Here is an 18,192-nt window from a genome sequence, read left to right on the forward strand (position 1 = left end):
TTCACTTTGCAAGAACTTTGCAAGAACTCTTAGCAAGACGACAGAACAAGAGTCACAATCAAGATTTTTGATTGCGCTACTCTATGGAATTACATTCTCAAAACCTTACCCAACATTTCAATCTTTGGTCACATCAGAGATCACCTAAGAACAAATTGGATGGTAGCCAGGTAAGTTTTACTCAGAACAGACCTATTGAAATTGATGAACATGACTTTAAACAGTCATGGTTTCCCCCAAAGAATCCTGGGAAATGTAGTGTGTTAAGAGTGTTGAGAGTTGATAGGAGACATGTGCTCCCCTCACAGGGCTGAATTTCTCAGAGTGGTTTAACAACCTATTCCTCTTCACAGAGAATTTTGAGAATGGTAGCTCTGTGAAAGGAATATGGACCTCCAAACAACACTCATCACCCTTAACAAACTACAGCTCCCAGCATCCTTTGGGGGAAGCCATGGCTGTTTAGAGTGTTATGATACTAGTTTAGGTGCATACTGCAGATAGGGCCTTAGTCATGTCCATCAATTTCGGTGGGTCTGTTCTGAGTAAAACTTAGTAAAACTGCTACCAATTTATTGAAACCATGTCATCCACAAAGATAAATGCTTCAAAACTAAATCCTTCCAGCCCCCCTTTTAAATGTCAGTTTTTAGCTGCGTGGGAGTCACTTTTCCATTTTGTTGTGAGCTTCTCTTGCAAAGTTTGGACACCTTTTAAAATGACCCAGCCATATGCAACGTAGAATGTGACTCTCTACCCTCCGACCCCCATTTTTTCAAGCAAGGTGACAGTTCTGTGGTCCTATTCAGATCCTGCACAATTGAGTCCCACTCATGTGGTTGTGTCATTTTGAACAGCTTCCCTCCACAGGAGCTACACACTGAAAAGTTGCCTGAGTAACATTTAAAGGGTCCCACCGATCTTATCAATTACAGAATAGGTTCAAACTGTGCAGTATTCGGAAAGTGCCCAAACTAGCACACTTTGTTCAAATTGAGCAAAATCCATTTCAATAAAAAAGGAAATAAAGAAAAACCAGTGGTGGCTCCATTCATTAGATACCAGTGGCTTTAACATGATAAACGGTGGCTTTGAAATACATCTGCTTTGGATCTTGCATAGACTTGCACATATAAGAATCCTGGTTGATTCTTTCTTACTTTTCCCGTATAAGATGTAAATGTTGACATCTTAATACCAATCTTGCTACATTTGTCTATTTTAATAATTCATAAGAGACAGTGTTTCTGTCTCTTGCATTCAACATTGCACAGCTGGCTTGGTAACTAATTGAGGAGTGGTTGTTTCCTTCAGTTATGTCTCTGAGCATTAGCCACTGTAGAACACAAGGCAGCTGAGAACTTCTACTAGGTGATTTATTGAGCTGTGTTTGGTCTCCCAGTTCTTTTTGAATCTGTGCCTGGTTTTCTCCCTCAGAAGCTGCCATTGGGAAGATCACGACCTGTTTAGATTCCTCCTTGGTCCTCTGGTGGGTTGCGTTTGTCTTCTGCAACATAAGGTTATCTATATTACCAAGAAGGCTGGTGGTTTGAGCCCACCCAGGGACAGCTGTGTGCATTGCAGCAAGTGGGACTTGTTGAACCTCTACAAGTCTGTGATTCTATATGTTGTGCACAATTTGTCATGATGCACGATATCAGCTTCTCTTAGACCTTTGGGGCTTTGAACAGTGTGACATAGTTCTTTTTTCTTTTCTTTTTTTCCCCTTTTGTTAAAAAAAAAAACCCTGGCTGCTGCCAGCCAACACACTTTATAGGCTGGGTATGCTGAGTTTCTGTGGCCTTCAGAATGCTACAGCATCATGATGTGAAATTCCAGAATAATGAAAGCAGCCCTATTCCCATGGTCTCTGTTCCTCTGTGGATTGTTATCTTTGTTCCTGTATGATTCAGACTGCCTTGAAAGCATTTGGACCCCTGTTTTAATCTCTGTTTGCTGGTCAGAGCTCGCACTTCTGAAAAAAATACAATTTCACCTGATATTTATTCTCTTTGCTACTTAACTTGCTTCACCCACCTGAATAAATTCTTGTTCGTGTTCTGTAGGCCAGCGTGTGTTTTATAAGATTAGCCTCTTCATCTTTTATCTCTTTATTTCCTGTGTCCTTGATCTCCTGTTGCCTCGTTGTTGTGGATTTCCCTTGCATGCTTTAGGACAGAACTGACACATTTTGTCCTAAGAGAGCGGTTGTAAGTTCTGTAGCTGACAAGTGTTTTGGGAAGGACTCTTGTGCTTTCAACAGTTCCTTTCCCTGCTGATTTTTCCATTGTGTCACAGCTAGAGATGCTTAAGGAATTCAGTTTCTGTGAATTCTGATGCAGACTGACCTGATCTGTACCCCCTGAACTAATGCTCAGGTTGGAAACTAATTATTCTTTAGATTTCACACTTACCTGAATTTTGCAACATAGCTCTCAGCTACAAAAAGGTGCAAAAACATGTTTAAAATGCATATTTTAGAGTAAGATGTGTTTAGAAATGTGCATATTCACATAAAATACACATTTAAATTAGATATTTTGTGTTGAGATATGTAATTAAATATCGCAAGTGCAATGTAGAAGATAACATTGTGCTTTCATATTGTCTCAAGACAGTTTTTAGTAATAAGCCTCTAAGGATTCAATCAGTGAATTAAATGTGTGTTTGATACAGTTTAACATGAATTTAATAAACAAAAAAAGCAAAGGTATGTCAAGTAGAACCTTCCCTTCCCCAATTCACAGTTGGAAAATACCTTTGTTAAGACCAACCTAATTGTCACAAAATAGTGACACGCTTTTGAGTCCCCGGGGAGTTCAATCATACCTAAGGTGGGCTCCAGTATAATCCTTTTCTGTGTAAATTCGACAGGATTGTTGCGACAAAGAATGAACATGTAATAGCACTTTTTACAGTGCTATAGACCCAGTTTTTCTACAGTTATGACACATAAGTTGTTAAGGAATGTAGTTAATGTGTTAATTCCATTAGTGAGGAAAGAGCTGGCTCATTCCTGAAATGCAGCTGGCCCGAATCTTGTGCTACTGGACAGATTAGGCACATAACTCAAATTACAGCATGGGTTGTGGGTCATTGGTTCTTATTAGGAAGGAGTGGATTGTTGTGCAACTGTGGAGTTACCTGAACACCTTGAGAAGAGCTCATCTGAGAAGAAGACTTGGAGAATTGCCATATCTTTGCACTCCGAGAACTCTAAGCTGCTGGAGGACTCTCTGCATGTTGACTTGCCTGCATTGCAGGGGCTTGGAACTCCCTTGGTGTCCTTTCCAACTCTACAGTTCTATGTTTCTATAACTTAGAACTTGCATGTTGACATCCTTCAGCAAGGACGTTGAAGTACAGGGACCCCTCTGGGACCAGAGGGAGAAAACTCTTGGTGTAACCTGCATATACTGTATAAATATAGTGTGTGTGTTTTTTCATCCTACCCAACTTCCAAAGAGGTTAGGGCAACCACATGGCTTTGCTGGCCCTGCAAGTTTCATCTGTGAGACAGGTTGGGCTTTAGCAGGAGCAATTGGCTCAAAGCTACCCAGTGAGATTTACGGCTGAGTGGAGACCTGAACCCAGGCCTTCCTCCCTTTATCATAGTCTAGCACTCTTGCCCCTCCACATCCCATTGGCTCGGGATCATTTCCAGCATCCCATTCCTTCCAACTCATATCATAGTTCACTTCTCAGAAGTGAGATCTGCTTTTTATTCTACTATTGATCATTTGAAGTGGTGTTTTTATGTCTCCCTCTATTATGCATGTGCAGCCCTGGTGATTTTAATAGAATGCTTTGCATAAAGCCTGAGAGTAAGACATTTGTTTTTGGTATTTGAGATTCCTGCTTTGTATGAACTCTCTGGCTAGTTCTAATAAAAAGGCATGATTTATATAGCCTATGCACCATGTAAGTGTGCTCGAGGTACAGCAACAGTTGCAGCTCTCTGGATAGTAATCTGCTTTTTTCCCATGGCATTTTATAGGCCCAGTGTCAATCTGAGGGCATATTCTGCATTATTATTACTTTCTGTAGCAGCCCCAAATACAGAAATGTATCTGGAAGGGCTAGATAGATGTTTAGGCTCTAAGAAAAGCAATGTATCTCTTTTCAGCTGGTTTGGAATGTGTTGCATGTTGCTTGCACTAGAGCTTAACCCACAGATTGAGAATTTCCTGTCTTCCAGCTTTTGTTGGACTACAACTCCCATCATCCCACACCCATTGACCATGCTGGCTCAGGTCGATGGGAGCCAGAGTTAGCCAACTTCTGTTGGCTGCCCCTGGCTTAATCTGTTATCTGAGTTAGAATTCCCCCATTCATATTTTTTTCTGTGCTGTAATTATACCCATATTAGCAAAGTGAATCATACAAAATACTTGCAGTTCTTTTACTTATTTATAAAACTTATATCCTGCTTTCTCCCCAGAAAGAAAATTGAAGCACCTTACAACAATCAAACAGACATGTAAGAAAATGAACTTCACAAAATGTATTAAGCAACCATAAAAATATGGAATCTGTTTAAAAAAGGAAAATCAGCAAAAATGGGGAACTCATAAAACTAAAAAAAACCCTAAAGTGAAGGCACAGAAAACAACCTTCAGTTTTCTTCAGCTGAAGGCCTTCCAAAACAATCAGGTTTTGGCTAAATGCCTGAAGTAAGGAGAACCTCAGGACTGAGGGCCAAGTGTGGCCCTCCAGGTTTCAATATATGACCCTCAGTACCCCATCCAAGCTACATACCTCTCCTTAAGCCAGACCTCTCACCTAAGCCAGACCTCTTCTCTTTGCTTTCCTGATTCTAGCTAGGCAAAAGCACTTAAGGACTTGAACTGTGTGGAGGTCCCGTGCTTGCCGGGATGAAGAATTGTGGTGAGTAGGGGCAGAGACCCCTGGCATCCATGTGGCTAGCATGAACAAAACCTGTCTGCTTTATGCAGATGTTGAGTGTGGAATATTTAGGTAATTGCAGCACAGTGCAATAATATATTGTATTCCCAGAGGAGGTAAAGATAATTCAAAATCAAAGAAACTGGCCAAACAAGGCCCCAGCATATAGGCTGAAGGCATATAAGGCCCTTGTTGAAGCTAAGCAGGGGTCAGACCCAGGTCAGCAAGAAAGGAAGAAATATGATGCTGGTGAAGTTAAGTCTTTATTTAAGGAAACAAAATACAACTCAGCCTGGTGGTCTCAGCAACCCTTTCCAATAGGTCTTGCCCCTATGGAGCAGTTCCCAGGATTGAAGGCCTTCTACCACCCTTAAAACCTTCAGGATGTTCCCCAAGCAGTCTCAAACTGTGTCTGTCCACCTCTGACCTCTGCTTTGCTTTTCTCATTACTCTGCATGTTCTTGGAGACCAACGGGAAGGGGAGCTTGTCACAGCAGGAGGGAGAGACTCCCTGGATTCTTCAGCATGATGCTCCATCTCTGCTTCAGCCTCAGAGTCTGAACTGTTCCCTGTCACAGGCTCTGCCTGCTCACTAAACCCTGTTGCTCTTTCAGCTTCCGACACCACCTCCCACCAATCTTCTCCCTCTGACAGCTCCTCTGTGTCCCACAATCAATCCCCTGGCTCTGAGCCTTACACCTCTGGGGTTTTGCTTGGGGATTCCCCAGCTGGTGTCTCTCATTCCTCTTTGACCAGCCAGTCCCTGACAGCAGATCAGAGTCTGGTCAGTGCTTGGATGCATGGCCATTTGGAAACTATGTTTACACTGCCTTGGAGGTCTATGATAGCAGAAAAGTGGGATGTAAATGTAAGAAAAGTAGAATTGGCTGTGTTGTATTTACTTGCTCTTCTCATTACAGTGATTACAGATTTCTCTCATTTCTCAAGTTTGCACAGCAGATTACTGTTATACTAACTTTTGACATCTTGGGCAACTTCAGGAAATGCATACAGCATATGCAGCATAGTCTTTTCTCAGAGTGTCCACTGGTGCCAACTCAGTTTGTTCCATATAAGAAAAATGTGGCACAAACAGTAGCCTTAGTCATGACTATCTATGGCAGTAGCCGGTTAGCAGTTGATCTTGGTATAATTTAGCAGCTGTCTTTAGGAATAACATCTGCTTTAAATGGAGCGAATGAACACGAGCACAAAAAAGGAAACCTCTGTGCTCTGAGTTCCTTTATGGATGAAAGTGGGAGGAGAGGCGGTTCAGTTCAGGATAAGAAACAGAGCCCGTGGCAAGGGAAGGATTTCCCTTGGCTTCCCTGCCAAATGAGCGAAGGGGAAGCAGAGAAGTTTGCTCCTCAGGAGGGAACTGCTGTCAGAGTCCACTTCTTCCTCTCCCAGCAACTCCTAATGCTCCATCCCACATTGCTTCAGAGAGGACCTTGATTTTTCATAGAGGCTTTTTTGTGGGGCAGGTAGTTGTAGGGAAAAGGTTCTTATTTTAGGATCCAAGCTAATCTTCTTCCACAGAACCTGAGAGGCAGCTACCAGGTTTGTTGGGAAACTTGATTGTTTGCTAACAATTCTTCACTTACTTGCTCAGTAGCCTAAGCAGCAGTAATAACACCAATCAAAAGTCTTATTTAAAGGAACGTACACACAGGTGCAGGGACATGGGTGGCACTGTGGGTTAAACCACAGAGCCTAGGACTTGCCGATCAGAAGGTCGGCAGTTTGAATCCCCACTATGGGGTGAGCTCCCGTTGCTTGGTCCCTGCTCCTGCCAGCCTAGCAGTTCGAAAGCACGTAAAGGTGCAAGTAGATAAATAGGTATCGCTCTGGCGGGAAGGTAAACGGCGTTTCCGTGCGCTGCTCTGGTTCGCTAGAAGCGGCTTAGTCATGCTGGCCACATGACCCGGAAGCTGTATGCCGGCTCCCTCGGCCAATAAAGTGAGATGAGCGCCGCAACCCCAGAGTCAGTCACAACTGGACCTAATGGTCAGGGGTCCCTTTACCTTTACATTACACACAGGTGTATCAGCTCTGGCCTTCGTAGGCTCATACTGAGTTAGCTATATTGTTGTGGGTTGAGGTCCATGTGTGACTGCTGACCTTGGGTGGGTTGTGTTTTAGCACAACCAGAACCACTAAGAAAACATCAGCTGCAATGGATTAAAAACCTGCTGCATGCAGTCTGGGCCATGCAGAATGTCTAACAGTCACCGTGGGTTGAAAACACAGCTGTGCATGCCCTAAGAAGGTCATATGAGTGGACTTGACTACTTCATTTATCATTTTGCTCTGCCCTTCTGTAAATACAGTAAGTTTTATTACCCTCAGTCCTCTTCACTTCTTTGCTTGACACCTGTCATTTTTGGATAACAAAAACACTACCAGAAACACCAACATATTAATAGAATAGGGAAAGCAGTTTCTAGCAATATGATTACGTAATGCATTTTCAAGTCCCCCGTCTTTCAACTTTTCTGTTCAAGTTGCTCCAAGGGTCTCTAGGTGTGAGATAAGATAAGCAAGGTAAGTACCGGCACAGGGGAAGGCTTCAGTAATGAGTGTTTTGTTTACAAGGCCGTATAGCATGTGCGTGGAGTGGAGAAATAGGCTCAGTTATGGATTTAACTTTGGCAAATCAGATGTAAATCAGATGCAGGTCTCATACTGGGTAGTATGCAGCAATGTTTTGCTCAAGAGTAGACCCATTGAAGTTAATGAACATAGAGGGCACCATGTTTGCTAGCACTGTTGTACTAGATCACTTTGTGTAGAAGGTAGTCTAGTGTAGAAGGTGAACCTTTTACTACTTGTGATGCAGTGCCTAGTATATATTGGACACTTTGATTTAAAGAAATAAATGTTGATGAAGTACGGAGGACCTGGTCTGAGCACATTTCCTTTGCCCTGAAAAGAAATGCTCACTTTCGCATGAAGTGAGCATATGTTCAGCCAAACCACTTCTTCACTTTGAATAAATGTTTGTCTTTACCTTAAACTGCAGTGATTGATTACAGAAAAAGAAAAGGGACTAAACTCTACACTGCTTTTTTTGTTGTTGTCATTTTATTTTGATTAGTAGAATACATTGTTTTAAAAATGGATGGATAGATATTCTTAACATACTTACCCATTTAGCAGCAGATGAAAAATGGCCGGTCCTCACTAAATTTGCCTGACAGTTGGTGACTGACTTGAATCTAATATGTAAGCTTCATAAGCTTTGCCATAATGTTTTGAAACGGTCATAAACCTTAAGAGTATCCTAGTCACACATTTAACCTGCCACATTTAACCTTCCTCTGCGTAAGAAATTTATGACAGGTTCCAAATACAATCCTCAACCTTCTCCTTAAAGCAAATCACAAAAAAGAATGGTTATTGGGTCCCATGGGAACTCAGAGTCCGCAATATATTTAAGCAGGCAGCAAGATGGCTGGAATTAGATATTCAGTGCCAGGTCTGGGAATCCTGATTGCCACTGAATAGCTACAAAATAGGAATTTAGGGTGGGAGAGACAGTACTTTGCCTTGTGCACCCACTGCCTGTCCCTTGCCACTCCCTTCCTAGAGTCATTACTCATCACAATGTTGGAAAACATACCCAGAACTCCTTGTAGCAAGGGGCAGAAAGAAGCTAGGGGAGGAATTGTGAGGAAAAGCTACAGGCAGAAGGGTTTATGTGCTTCTTCCCACTTAGTTTGAGATTAAATCCTCTTCATGCCCCTCTGTACCTGTTGGACTGCACTTGGATCTGCCGCTGAACGCCTAATTTTGCTATCACCAAATCACGATTTCCAGAGTTCTTTGGCGAACAGCTAAATTCATCTCCACAGGTAGACAACATACCATATTGCATGTGCACACCCCCTAATTAATTTAGAGTATAAGCAGGGGTTTTTTTCCAGCCAGAACTCACCAGAGCTCAGTTCCAGCCCTCTCAGGTAGGTGTTATTGCCATTCTAAGAGAACAAGGGAGGTGTTCATGGTGAGTTCCGACACATCTTTTTTCTAGAAAAATAGCACTGAGTACAAGGAACTGGCAGTTCTGCATCTGCAAGGAATTGATCCTCTGTTGTGGTAGCACCTACTCACTGGAATGTGCCTCTTTTGCCCATTCATATATCTCTGTTTTATTGTTTTTGGCACCTGCTAACCGATTTTTTTTTGGGGGGGGGAAGCCTATCCACACAAGTAAATTTAACATGCAGTTTATTATGCATATTTGCTTTGGAACTGCTGGCCTTTTTAATATTTTGCTACATTTTATGTCAATTGTATTTTTAGCTTTCGATTTGGTTGCTATTTTTAAAATGAAGATCTTATGTCGCCTCATGTAAACCACTCAGAGGTTTCTGTCAATTAAACAGCATATAAATCTTATCAAGTAAATAAAAAGAAACCAACATGTAAATGTGATGAATATGGTGAATCCAACATATGGTGTAGGTAGGAGGACAGCAGAAGATTCTTCACACTTTCCTTTTATAGAGAGTGCCTATGACCTTTTGGGTCCGTGGTGCAAGGGATGTTTGAGATTCATGGCTAATGCCATATATGCAGAATAGGAGAGAATGATTAGGGATGTAGGCAGCACGCCTCTTTGGGGAAATGCCTGGCACCCTTCCAACCAACTCGTAATTGCTTCACCGCGAAAAGCTGCAACGCAGACAGACGCAGCGACAGGAAAGGAAGAAAATCCCTAAAATGCTGAAGTTGGTGATGTAATGGGGATTTGATTCATAGCTGACCGCTGTTCTCAAGAGTCACCTTCGAGCGGAGGAGTGTGCTCCCCTCCCTCCGCAGGCAGATGATTTACTGCTTGACAGGTAGCTCACCAAAGCCCTTTGGCTGGAATCAGATGGCTTGTCTGATCCCAGCCAGTACACATCCATTTTCTCATACCTTCATTCAGGAGGGAGCGAAATAAGGCTGACTGAGCACAGTGCATCTAACAAATGCTTTGTCGGGTTACAGGAGCTCAGGTATTAAAAATTTATTTCTACCAAGGCTGAAGCAACATTAAAAAAAACTAAATGAAAAAATGAAAAAGGGTGATTTATGGACAGGGAATTTCTCCGTGCTTCATAAAACCATCATATCCTACAGCTGAGCATTTGTCAAATGCTACTTAAAAAACCTCACTAGCACCATTTTGGTTCTTTCATCCACAATGTTTATTCGGAAGCCAGGTTTGCATACAAAGCAATTAAATACAGTCAAACCTCGGTTGTCGAAAATAATACGTTCCGGAAGACCATTCGACTTCTGAAACATTCGACAACCAAGGGGCAGCTTCTAATTGGTTGAAGACTTTCTTGCACTCAAGTGGAAGCTGCATTGGATGTTTGGGTTCCGAAAAACGTTAGAAAACTGGAGCATTTACTTCGGGGTTTTCAGCATTCGGGAGCTGAAACGTTTGGAAATGGAGCCATTTGAGACCCAAGGTTTGACTGGAATCTCATTTTATTGCATATGTGTAATCACTTGTTTTCAGCGAGACGTTTTGTGTAGCTGCTAGGGGGTGGGGAACGTTGAGAACATGGTTAGAGCTTTAATTATGGTAACAGTAAAGATAAAGGTAAAGGGACCCCTGACCATTAGGTCGAGTCGTGACCGACTCTGGGGTTGCGGTGCTCATCTCACTTTATTGGCCGAGGGAGCCGGCATACAGCTTCCGGGTCATGTGGCCAGCATGACTAAGCTGCTTCTGGTGAACTAGAGCAGCGCACGGAAACGCCGTTTACCTTCCCGCTGGAGCGGTATCTATTTATCTAATTGCACTTTGACATGCTTTTGAACTGCTAGGTTGGCAGGAGCAGGGACCGAGCAACGGGAGCTCACCCCGTTGCGGGGATTTGAACCGCCGACCTTCTGATCGGCAAGTCCTAGGCTCTGTGGTTTAACTCACAGCGCCACCCGTGTCCCTATGGTAACAGTAGAGGATAGCAATTTATAAAGGGGGCTACCACGTTTGATATTGTATCCTCCTTTAACGACTCCAAGGCATACCTACTGCACTCTGTTTCATTCCCCACCCCATTAGACCACCTCTTTACACAGCAGGCAGAGGAGGATGGGTGGTGGTGCGTTTGCTAGTAGAAGAACAGCGTAAAGGGAATGTGCCTTTATAATCTAACTCTATAGCTTTCCAGATGGTGCCGAACTACAATTCCCATCATCCCTGACCCTTCGCCATTCTGGCTGGCCATTCTGTGAGCTGGAACCCCACAACATCCAAAGGGTAACAGGTTCCCTATCACTGTGCTAAAGGGACAAGTAGTAACCATTTTTTTTAAGGATCACACTAAAGCAAAAGTAAGGTTAGCTCACCTCAAGATAGTCTGAAGGAAGGAAGTCTTGGGTTTTATAAACAAACAGATTTGAGTGGTTAACTCGTTTTGTTGCATCTTTACAGTGCTGTCTTGGAGAGAATCCTGTGGTGTTACTGTTCAGAAATATACTTTATATATATTAAGTACTTGTTTTATTAAACTGAATGGGGAATTCAGTCTCTTGAGTGATCAGCTGGAAGTGACAGATGTGATTATGTAGCCCAGGTCAGGCCGAAGTCAAGAGCTACAGCAGCAAATGATGATTTGAGAGGCCAGAGGCAGGAATGTAGCCAAGGTCAGTTGGGTGGTTGGGTCCTAGAAATCATAATACCTGTGTTTGCATGGCTTCTCTTCACAATCTATTGCACACAATGGAGGAGCAAGCTTGAAGCAACCATAAGGTAAGGCCAGCCAGGACCCTACTGGCTCCCCAAGAGGGAAATCCGTATTTTGGATGGTAATTCAAAAACTATTGTATGTCTGCATTTCTACCATGTCCTGGTCCTTCTAGGGATGACACTGCTTCTTTTTAAAATAGTCTAGTAGAGGGAAGAGAGAGATTCCAGGGCCATGGGAATCTGATGCTTAGCTGTTTCCATTATAGGACTATATTTGCTTTCACAGTAGGTTGTTAAATTGTTGTGTGGGCTTGGGAGCATTGCTTTGGCCATGTAAAGGTAAAGGTAAAGGTAAAGGTACCCCTGCCCGTACGGGCCAGTCTTGACAGACTCTAGGGTTGTGCACTCATCTCACTCTAGAGGCCGGGGGCCAGCGCTGTCCGGAGACACTTCCGGGTCACATGGCCAGCGTGACGAAGCTGCTCTTGCGAACCGGCACCAGAGCAGCACACAGAACGCCGTTTACCTTCCCGCTATAAAGCGGTACCTATTTATCTACTTGCACTTAAGGGTGCTTTCGAACTGCTAGGTGGGCAGGAGCTGGGACTGAACGACGGGAGCTCACCCCACCGCGGGGATTCGAACCGCCGACCATGCGATCGGCAAGTCCTAGGTGCTGAGGTTTTACCCACAGCACCACCCGCGTCCCTTTGGCCATGTACTTGCTGCCAAAAAGTGTATCTGACTATTTCCCCCTCTCTTTTGTTAAAGTAGTCAAAGGAAAGTACAGTTATTAATTTGACTGTGGCGAGCAAACACTTCAAGTGTATTAACAATGCTTTTATTTTCATAATCCCAGGAACATTCAAAGTTTTGTAGATCTTATTCCACCTTTTTATTTTTCTGAAACACAAAAATGTGTTAAGTTATGCTGCAGGATTAGAAGGCGTAGTTATCAAAAGTAGGTCCTGCAAATCCTTATATGCTAATTTGAAAATTCACATGCTTGAATAGTTCCATGGACATAACACATTTAAGCTTTGTTTCTTTTCGTTATGCTATACTTATTTGTGTTTTGCCATTTGGAGGTCTGCTGCTGAACCAATTATACACCCAAATGTTTTACATAAGAGCTGCCTCTTGAGTCCTATTCATGCACCAGAAATAGTGGAACAAATACCACCAGGGCTTGCATTTGGCATAACATTTAAAAGGCACTGAATGCAACCCCAGCTTGCCAGGCAACCTATGCAACCCCAACTTTACCTGTTCCACTCGTGACATTGTACAGCAATTTTGGTCAGGGATAGTCTGGTTATTGTGACCTATGCATTGATAACCTCAAGACTTGATTACTTTAACACACTCTGTGTGGGGCTACCTTTGGACCTGGTCTGGAGGCTCTAATTGGAGCAAAATGCTGCAGCTAGACTGTTGACGGAGACAGGCTCTCATCAGTACATAACTTGGGTGCTCAAAAGTTTTCACTGCCTTCCCCCACACCAGGGCCAAGCTCAAGGTTACTGCACTATTTTGCAGCTTTGCTTAACAACTTTGCTCCACGATTCCTTAAGGCAGTGTTTCTCAAACTTGCGTCTCCAGCTGTTGTTGGAGTACAACTCCCATCATCCCTGAGCACTGGTCCTGTTAGCTAGGGATGATGGGAGCTGTAGTAAAGCTAGAGACCCAAGTTTGAAAAAACACTGCCTTAAGGGCTGCCTCATTCCTTATATCTCTGCATGATCCTGAAGATCTTTGTGGAGTCACTGTTAGTGTTCCCTCATGGCTTGAATGCATGACTCCTGTTCCTCAGTATTGTGAGCCCAATTTTGTGGAACTCCTTTCCAGCTGAGGTCAAACAGGCCCTCTCCCTGTTGAACTTCCAGCACCTACTGAATATTTTTTTACAGCAGGATTTTTAACTGATGTTTGATTTTGTAGCTTAACTGATTGTTTACTTTTTGTGTTGTATCCTTATAAACCACTTAGAGGCTATTGTAGTTACTCAGTATATAAATTGTTTAAATAAATATATATGGCATTTGGTGTGAGGATATAGTATTGGTGGGCCTAATCTGGCTGCAGATTGAAGGCTCCCCAACCCTGTTTTAAAGGATGTGCTGCTTTTTCTAAGGAGGAAATATTCAAATGTGAGCAGGAAACACGATCATCATGCACTGGAGTTGGAAATGATAGAGCCTGATGATTTTCCTGTAGTATGGGCAGAATTCAGCAATTCATCTGAGGCGTGTGGTATTGACCCCATGCATGGAAGAGGATATAAATAAAGCCATTGCTTTGTATTCATTGTTTGCTTGTCTTATAATTAAGAGCACTTTAGCTTCTTCTTTACCTTCACCTCCATGCTTCTGTGTAACTCCCTCTAATTTGGAAACCACTTAAAACACGAGTCAACCATGAAATTATGCAGTCACTGGCTTTCCCTCACAGATAAACTATATTTGTGATGGAGAGTTATACAGGGGAAAAGATATATATTTTAGGACTCTCCTTTCCTTACAAGATCCTATTACATGCTTTCTTCAAAGGGCATGGAGACCAGGAAAAATTGCTGCTTGCCATACATCAAAACAAAGTGTAGTAGTGCTTCCTTTTTTTGCTATCCCCCACCCAAGGGAACTCTGTCTCTCTACCCTACTAGGTCAGCACTAATGTTGCTTGTATCCTCATATGCAAGCAGGGCTGCTGCTTCCTTGCCTCCCCACCCCCACCTGCAGTTTTGCCACAATTGGGCTCTGTGGTGGCAAGTGAGGCCTAGCAAGGTTCATGAGGCAAAGAGGGGCAAGGTTCAGGAAAGAGGCAAGGCTCGTGCTGTACTCTGGGAAACACGGTGCTCTGCCATTGTCGTGATCTGAGAAACAATTGGGAGGCAGTAATGCTTCTGAACACCAGTTTCTGGAAAACACAGGAGAGGAGAGTCCTGTTTGCGGGTTTCCGACAGGCATCTGGTTGGTCACTGAGAGAACAGGATGCTGGACAAGACGAGCCTCTTCCACCGGGCTCTTCTTATGCCATTACTCCAGGAAGAAATAAGCTGGAGCGGAGTCTTTCTACAGCAGCAGGGGCTTGTGCAGCCAAATAGTTAGCACTGCCTGAGCAGCAAAATACTGCTCTACTTAAAGGACCCAGCCTCCTTCAGTCATCTCCTGCTGAGGAGGAGCCTCAGGTCTTCCTGGGTTTTTAGCTGTCAAGTCCTCTGAATCAGAGATTGTGGTGCTGCAGAGATTGTGGGGCCTCGCAGGTTATTCTGAAAGCATTTGTGGGACTGGACCTGCATGTCCTTCCCCTCACTCCTCAAAAATGAGGGACATGGCTCCAGGGTCATGACAGCCACAGCTAATGCAGCAGAAGCACTGGCACTCTCCCTCCTTCCTCTGAGGAGGAAGGTCCTTCCACAAAAGCCCATGTGTGTTAAGTCTGTAAAGTACCACCAGGTTTTTTGTTGTTGCAGTGTTCAGAGTATTAGACTGGGACGACTTAGGTTCTAATCCCCACATGGCCATGAAGTCTGTGGTATGATCTTGGACCAACTGCTGTGTCTAAGTCTAACCTACCAGGCAGTGTCATTGTGATGATAAAAGTGGGTGGGGAAGAACTTTGCAATACCATCTTGAGCTCCTTGGCAGAATGGTGGGGAAATAAACTCAAAAGGACTCATGGTACGTGTTACATCTTTGTTCCATCCTGGCACCAGTTACTGAATAAGATGTCTTTACATAGTCCACAAATTTACAGGATTAAAGTTTAATTAAATCATCTCTCCTTTTTTTTAAAGGGAAAATGGAGAGAAGAAGGGGAGGTTATTTGGTCTCTGAATCTGGAATAGATTTTTTTAAAATAAAAAGACTTCACAGGGGAAAATCCATTAATGTTAGGCAAGTTTGTGGACTGTCCTACAGTACAACCAAATTATAAATAAGCAAGTAATTGTGAATGGGATTGCATCTTTAAACTCAATGGCGGAACCCCCAAAGTAGATAATGCAATCTGGGTACAGAAACTTCTCAGGGTGGCATTCTAGGAGCGCCCAGTGTGGTGGTGTGGTTAAGAGCAGTAGTCTCGTAATCTGGGGAACCGGGTTCGCGTCTCCGCTCCTCCACATGCAGCTGCTGGGTGACCTTGGGCCAGTCACACTTCTTTGAAGTCTCTCAGCCCCACTCACCTCACAGAGTGTTTGTTGTGGGGGAGGAAGGGAAAGGAGAATGTTAGCTGCTTTGAGACTCCTGAAGGGGAGTGAAAGGCGGGATATCAAATCCAAACTCTTCTTCTTCTTCTTCTTCTTCTTCTTCTTCTTCTTCTTCTTCTTCTTCTTGCTCTTTAGCTCTGCTGTACAAAAGGGGACTTGTGGGTTTCTCTTGCTGTTTTTTTTTTTTTTTTTGCTGTGAGCAAAGGATATAGTAAGTAAGTGCAACATGCTCATACAGTGCCTGCATGGGATTAATATGTATCCTAGTACTAATCAGGATGTGAGAGCTGCTGCTGCTGCAAGGCAGGTGAATGGAAAGTATGGTCCGGACATATGGTGCTCAGTGTTTTGTTTTGTTTTTCTTAATCAGAATGGTAATATAAATGGGTAAAAAATCAGAGTTCTCCCTTTCACTGGGGGTATGCCATAACTTAATTACTTGTCATCAGAGTGCCTTGAAATTCTTAAAGGAAGGTGTTAGATGAGCAGAAGGAATTGTTAATGCTGTTTGTAAACCTACTGATGTTTTGCTAATGAGATTCCCTTTCATGTACTATAAGGTAGATAGAAGGAGAGTGATCCTGCTGTTCAGAATGCTAATCAGTAGTGCTGGAAAGACATCTGTTTAAGCAAATATGATAAGAGAGCAAACTATGAAACAGTTTGCATCTTACTTGAGACTCCTAGGCTATGACCTTCAGTGGACCAGCATTTAAGAACTTTGCAAGGCGGAAAAGTGTGTTTGTGTTAGAGATTGGGGACAAATTGGATTCAGTTTATATTTAATGGCAAACCTGCCTAATTCGCACTTTCCAAAACAATATGTGAACTGAAAAACAGCCATCCTTTGAACATTTGCATTTCTCCGAATTTTGTGGTTCTTCAGTTGAGTACGTAATCTATATGAAAATGCATACATTAGGGTAATGTCCCATATGTTGGTGAAAATAACATACAGTTTTTTTGCAAAATTTGCATGCAAAAATGTGTATGATAGGCAGAATTGCATAGAAAAATATGTAAGTTATGAGAAATCTACACTAATGTGCTGATGAATTTTCAGGAGGGCTTCTTTAAAAATAAATAAATAAATCACAAACTGATATGGGAATGTGGAGTACTGAATGCAAGAATGGAACAGTGAGAAACTGAAATGGACAGTTTTGCACATCCATTGTGTGTGTAGATTGATAGATTGCCCTACCCCTGAGCTACAGAGTCGTGGAGTCCATGCTTTGCAAGCAGAAGGTCTTAGGTTCAGCCTGACATCTCCAGCAAAAAGGACCAGTTGGCAGCTCAGGGGAAAGATCTCTACCAGAGACCTTGGAGAGGTTTTCCTAGTCACAGTAAGTAGGATTGTATTGAGCTGGATGGGCAAATAGTCTTACAAGGCCACTTCCTATGTTTCTGTGATGTGGGAACACTGGTTCAAAGAGTTGTGTAGTTGCCTATTTGGGACTTCCAAAATTTTCAGACTGTAGCCCAAGTCAGGTTGACCCCACTGGGGTATTTTCTCATGTACTTCCTTTAAAAAGCACGTGCCACAAAATGGCTACTGCCTGATGGGGCAGCCTCTGCTTGTTGCACCATCCACAACTTGGAAGTTGAAATGCTACCCTTGCTTGTGTTCCCATCTTTGCTACTTACCTAGAGATGCTTCTCTGCCCTTTGCCCATTTCTGTCCCTGAGTCTCTCGGACCCACAGAAGAACCATTAATCTTCTGCAGCAGATCATTTTCTAGCAGCCAACATTCTTTCAATCTTCCCAACTGCTTGTCTCAGCACAGTCCTGGCAAGGTGTCTGTGCTTAGTGATCTTCTCAGTGCTCTCTAAAGAGAATACTGAGAGCAGTTGCGTGAAGGCTTTTGGCTCCATCCTGTCCTGACTCTGCAAAATTTTGCCTTGGATGGCTGCCCAAGCAAGGGGGTGGGGGCACTGATTTTGAAGCTCCCGTTTTTCAGGCATCTAACCTTGCCTAAAACCAAATTAAGCTTGCAGTTCTCTACCTTTTGTGAGGCTGAGCCAAGAAAGCCTGCTGCAAACTCTCTTTAAAAAGAAGAATGATAATAAAAATGAAGGTAAAGGATTCCCAGGCACTTGTGGTGACTGTGCTGCCATTGCAGAGCCAGCCAGATGACAGCAAGAGTTTGTTAGAAGGTTGTGGTTTACTCTTTAACCCCTGATCCTATTTATCTATCACATTCATATCTCATCGTTTCTCCAAGGAGCTCCGTGTGGTGTACATGGTAAGCCCCCTTCCCAATTAAACCCCACTGCAACACTGTGAGGTAGGTTAGGCTGAGAGGCAGTGACTGGCCCAAGGTCACCCAGTGAACTTTATGGTTGACTGCGGAATTGTACCCTGGTCTCCCAGGTCTTAGTCCGGCTT

At 43.2% G+C, this 18,192-nt stretch overlaps 1 protein-coding gene and 1 long non-coding RNA gene across 6 annotated transcripts in view; both read left to right on the forward strand.

Moving 5' to 3' along the window:
- CHST11 (carbohydrate sulfotransferase 11) overlaps window positions 1-18,192 on the forward strand; it is a 213,341-nt gene that overhangs the window by 52,551 nt on the left and 142,598 nt on the right. For 2 of the 5 annotated variants that reach the window (XM_080971788.1, XM_080971789.1), the window contains exon 2: window positions 4,442-4,480. The exons of the other annotated variants lie outside the window; for them this stretch is intronic. In XM_080971788.1, the coding sequence (XP_080827914.1) occupies window positions 4,442-4,480 (39 nt within the window). The remainder of the gene's footprint in view (window positions 1-4,441; window positions 4,481-18,192) is intronic. 5 annotated transcript variants of the gene reach the window in all.
- Window positions 4,487-10,064, forward strand: LOC308457733. Its single transcript, XR_013977094.1, has 2 exons — window positions 4,487-6,577; window positions 6,947-10,064. It is a non-coding gene; the product is annotated as an uncharacterized lncRNA (long non-coding RNA).

This window comes from Podarcis pityusensis (assembly GCF_964106645.2).
Source record: "Podarcis pityusensis genome assembly, chromosome: 10".
Classification (NCBI taxonomy): domain Eukaryota; kingdom Metazoa; phylum Chordata; class Lepidosauria; order Squamata; family Lacertidae; genus Podarcis; species Podarcis pityusensis.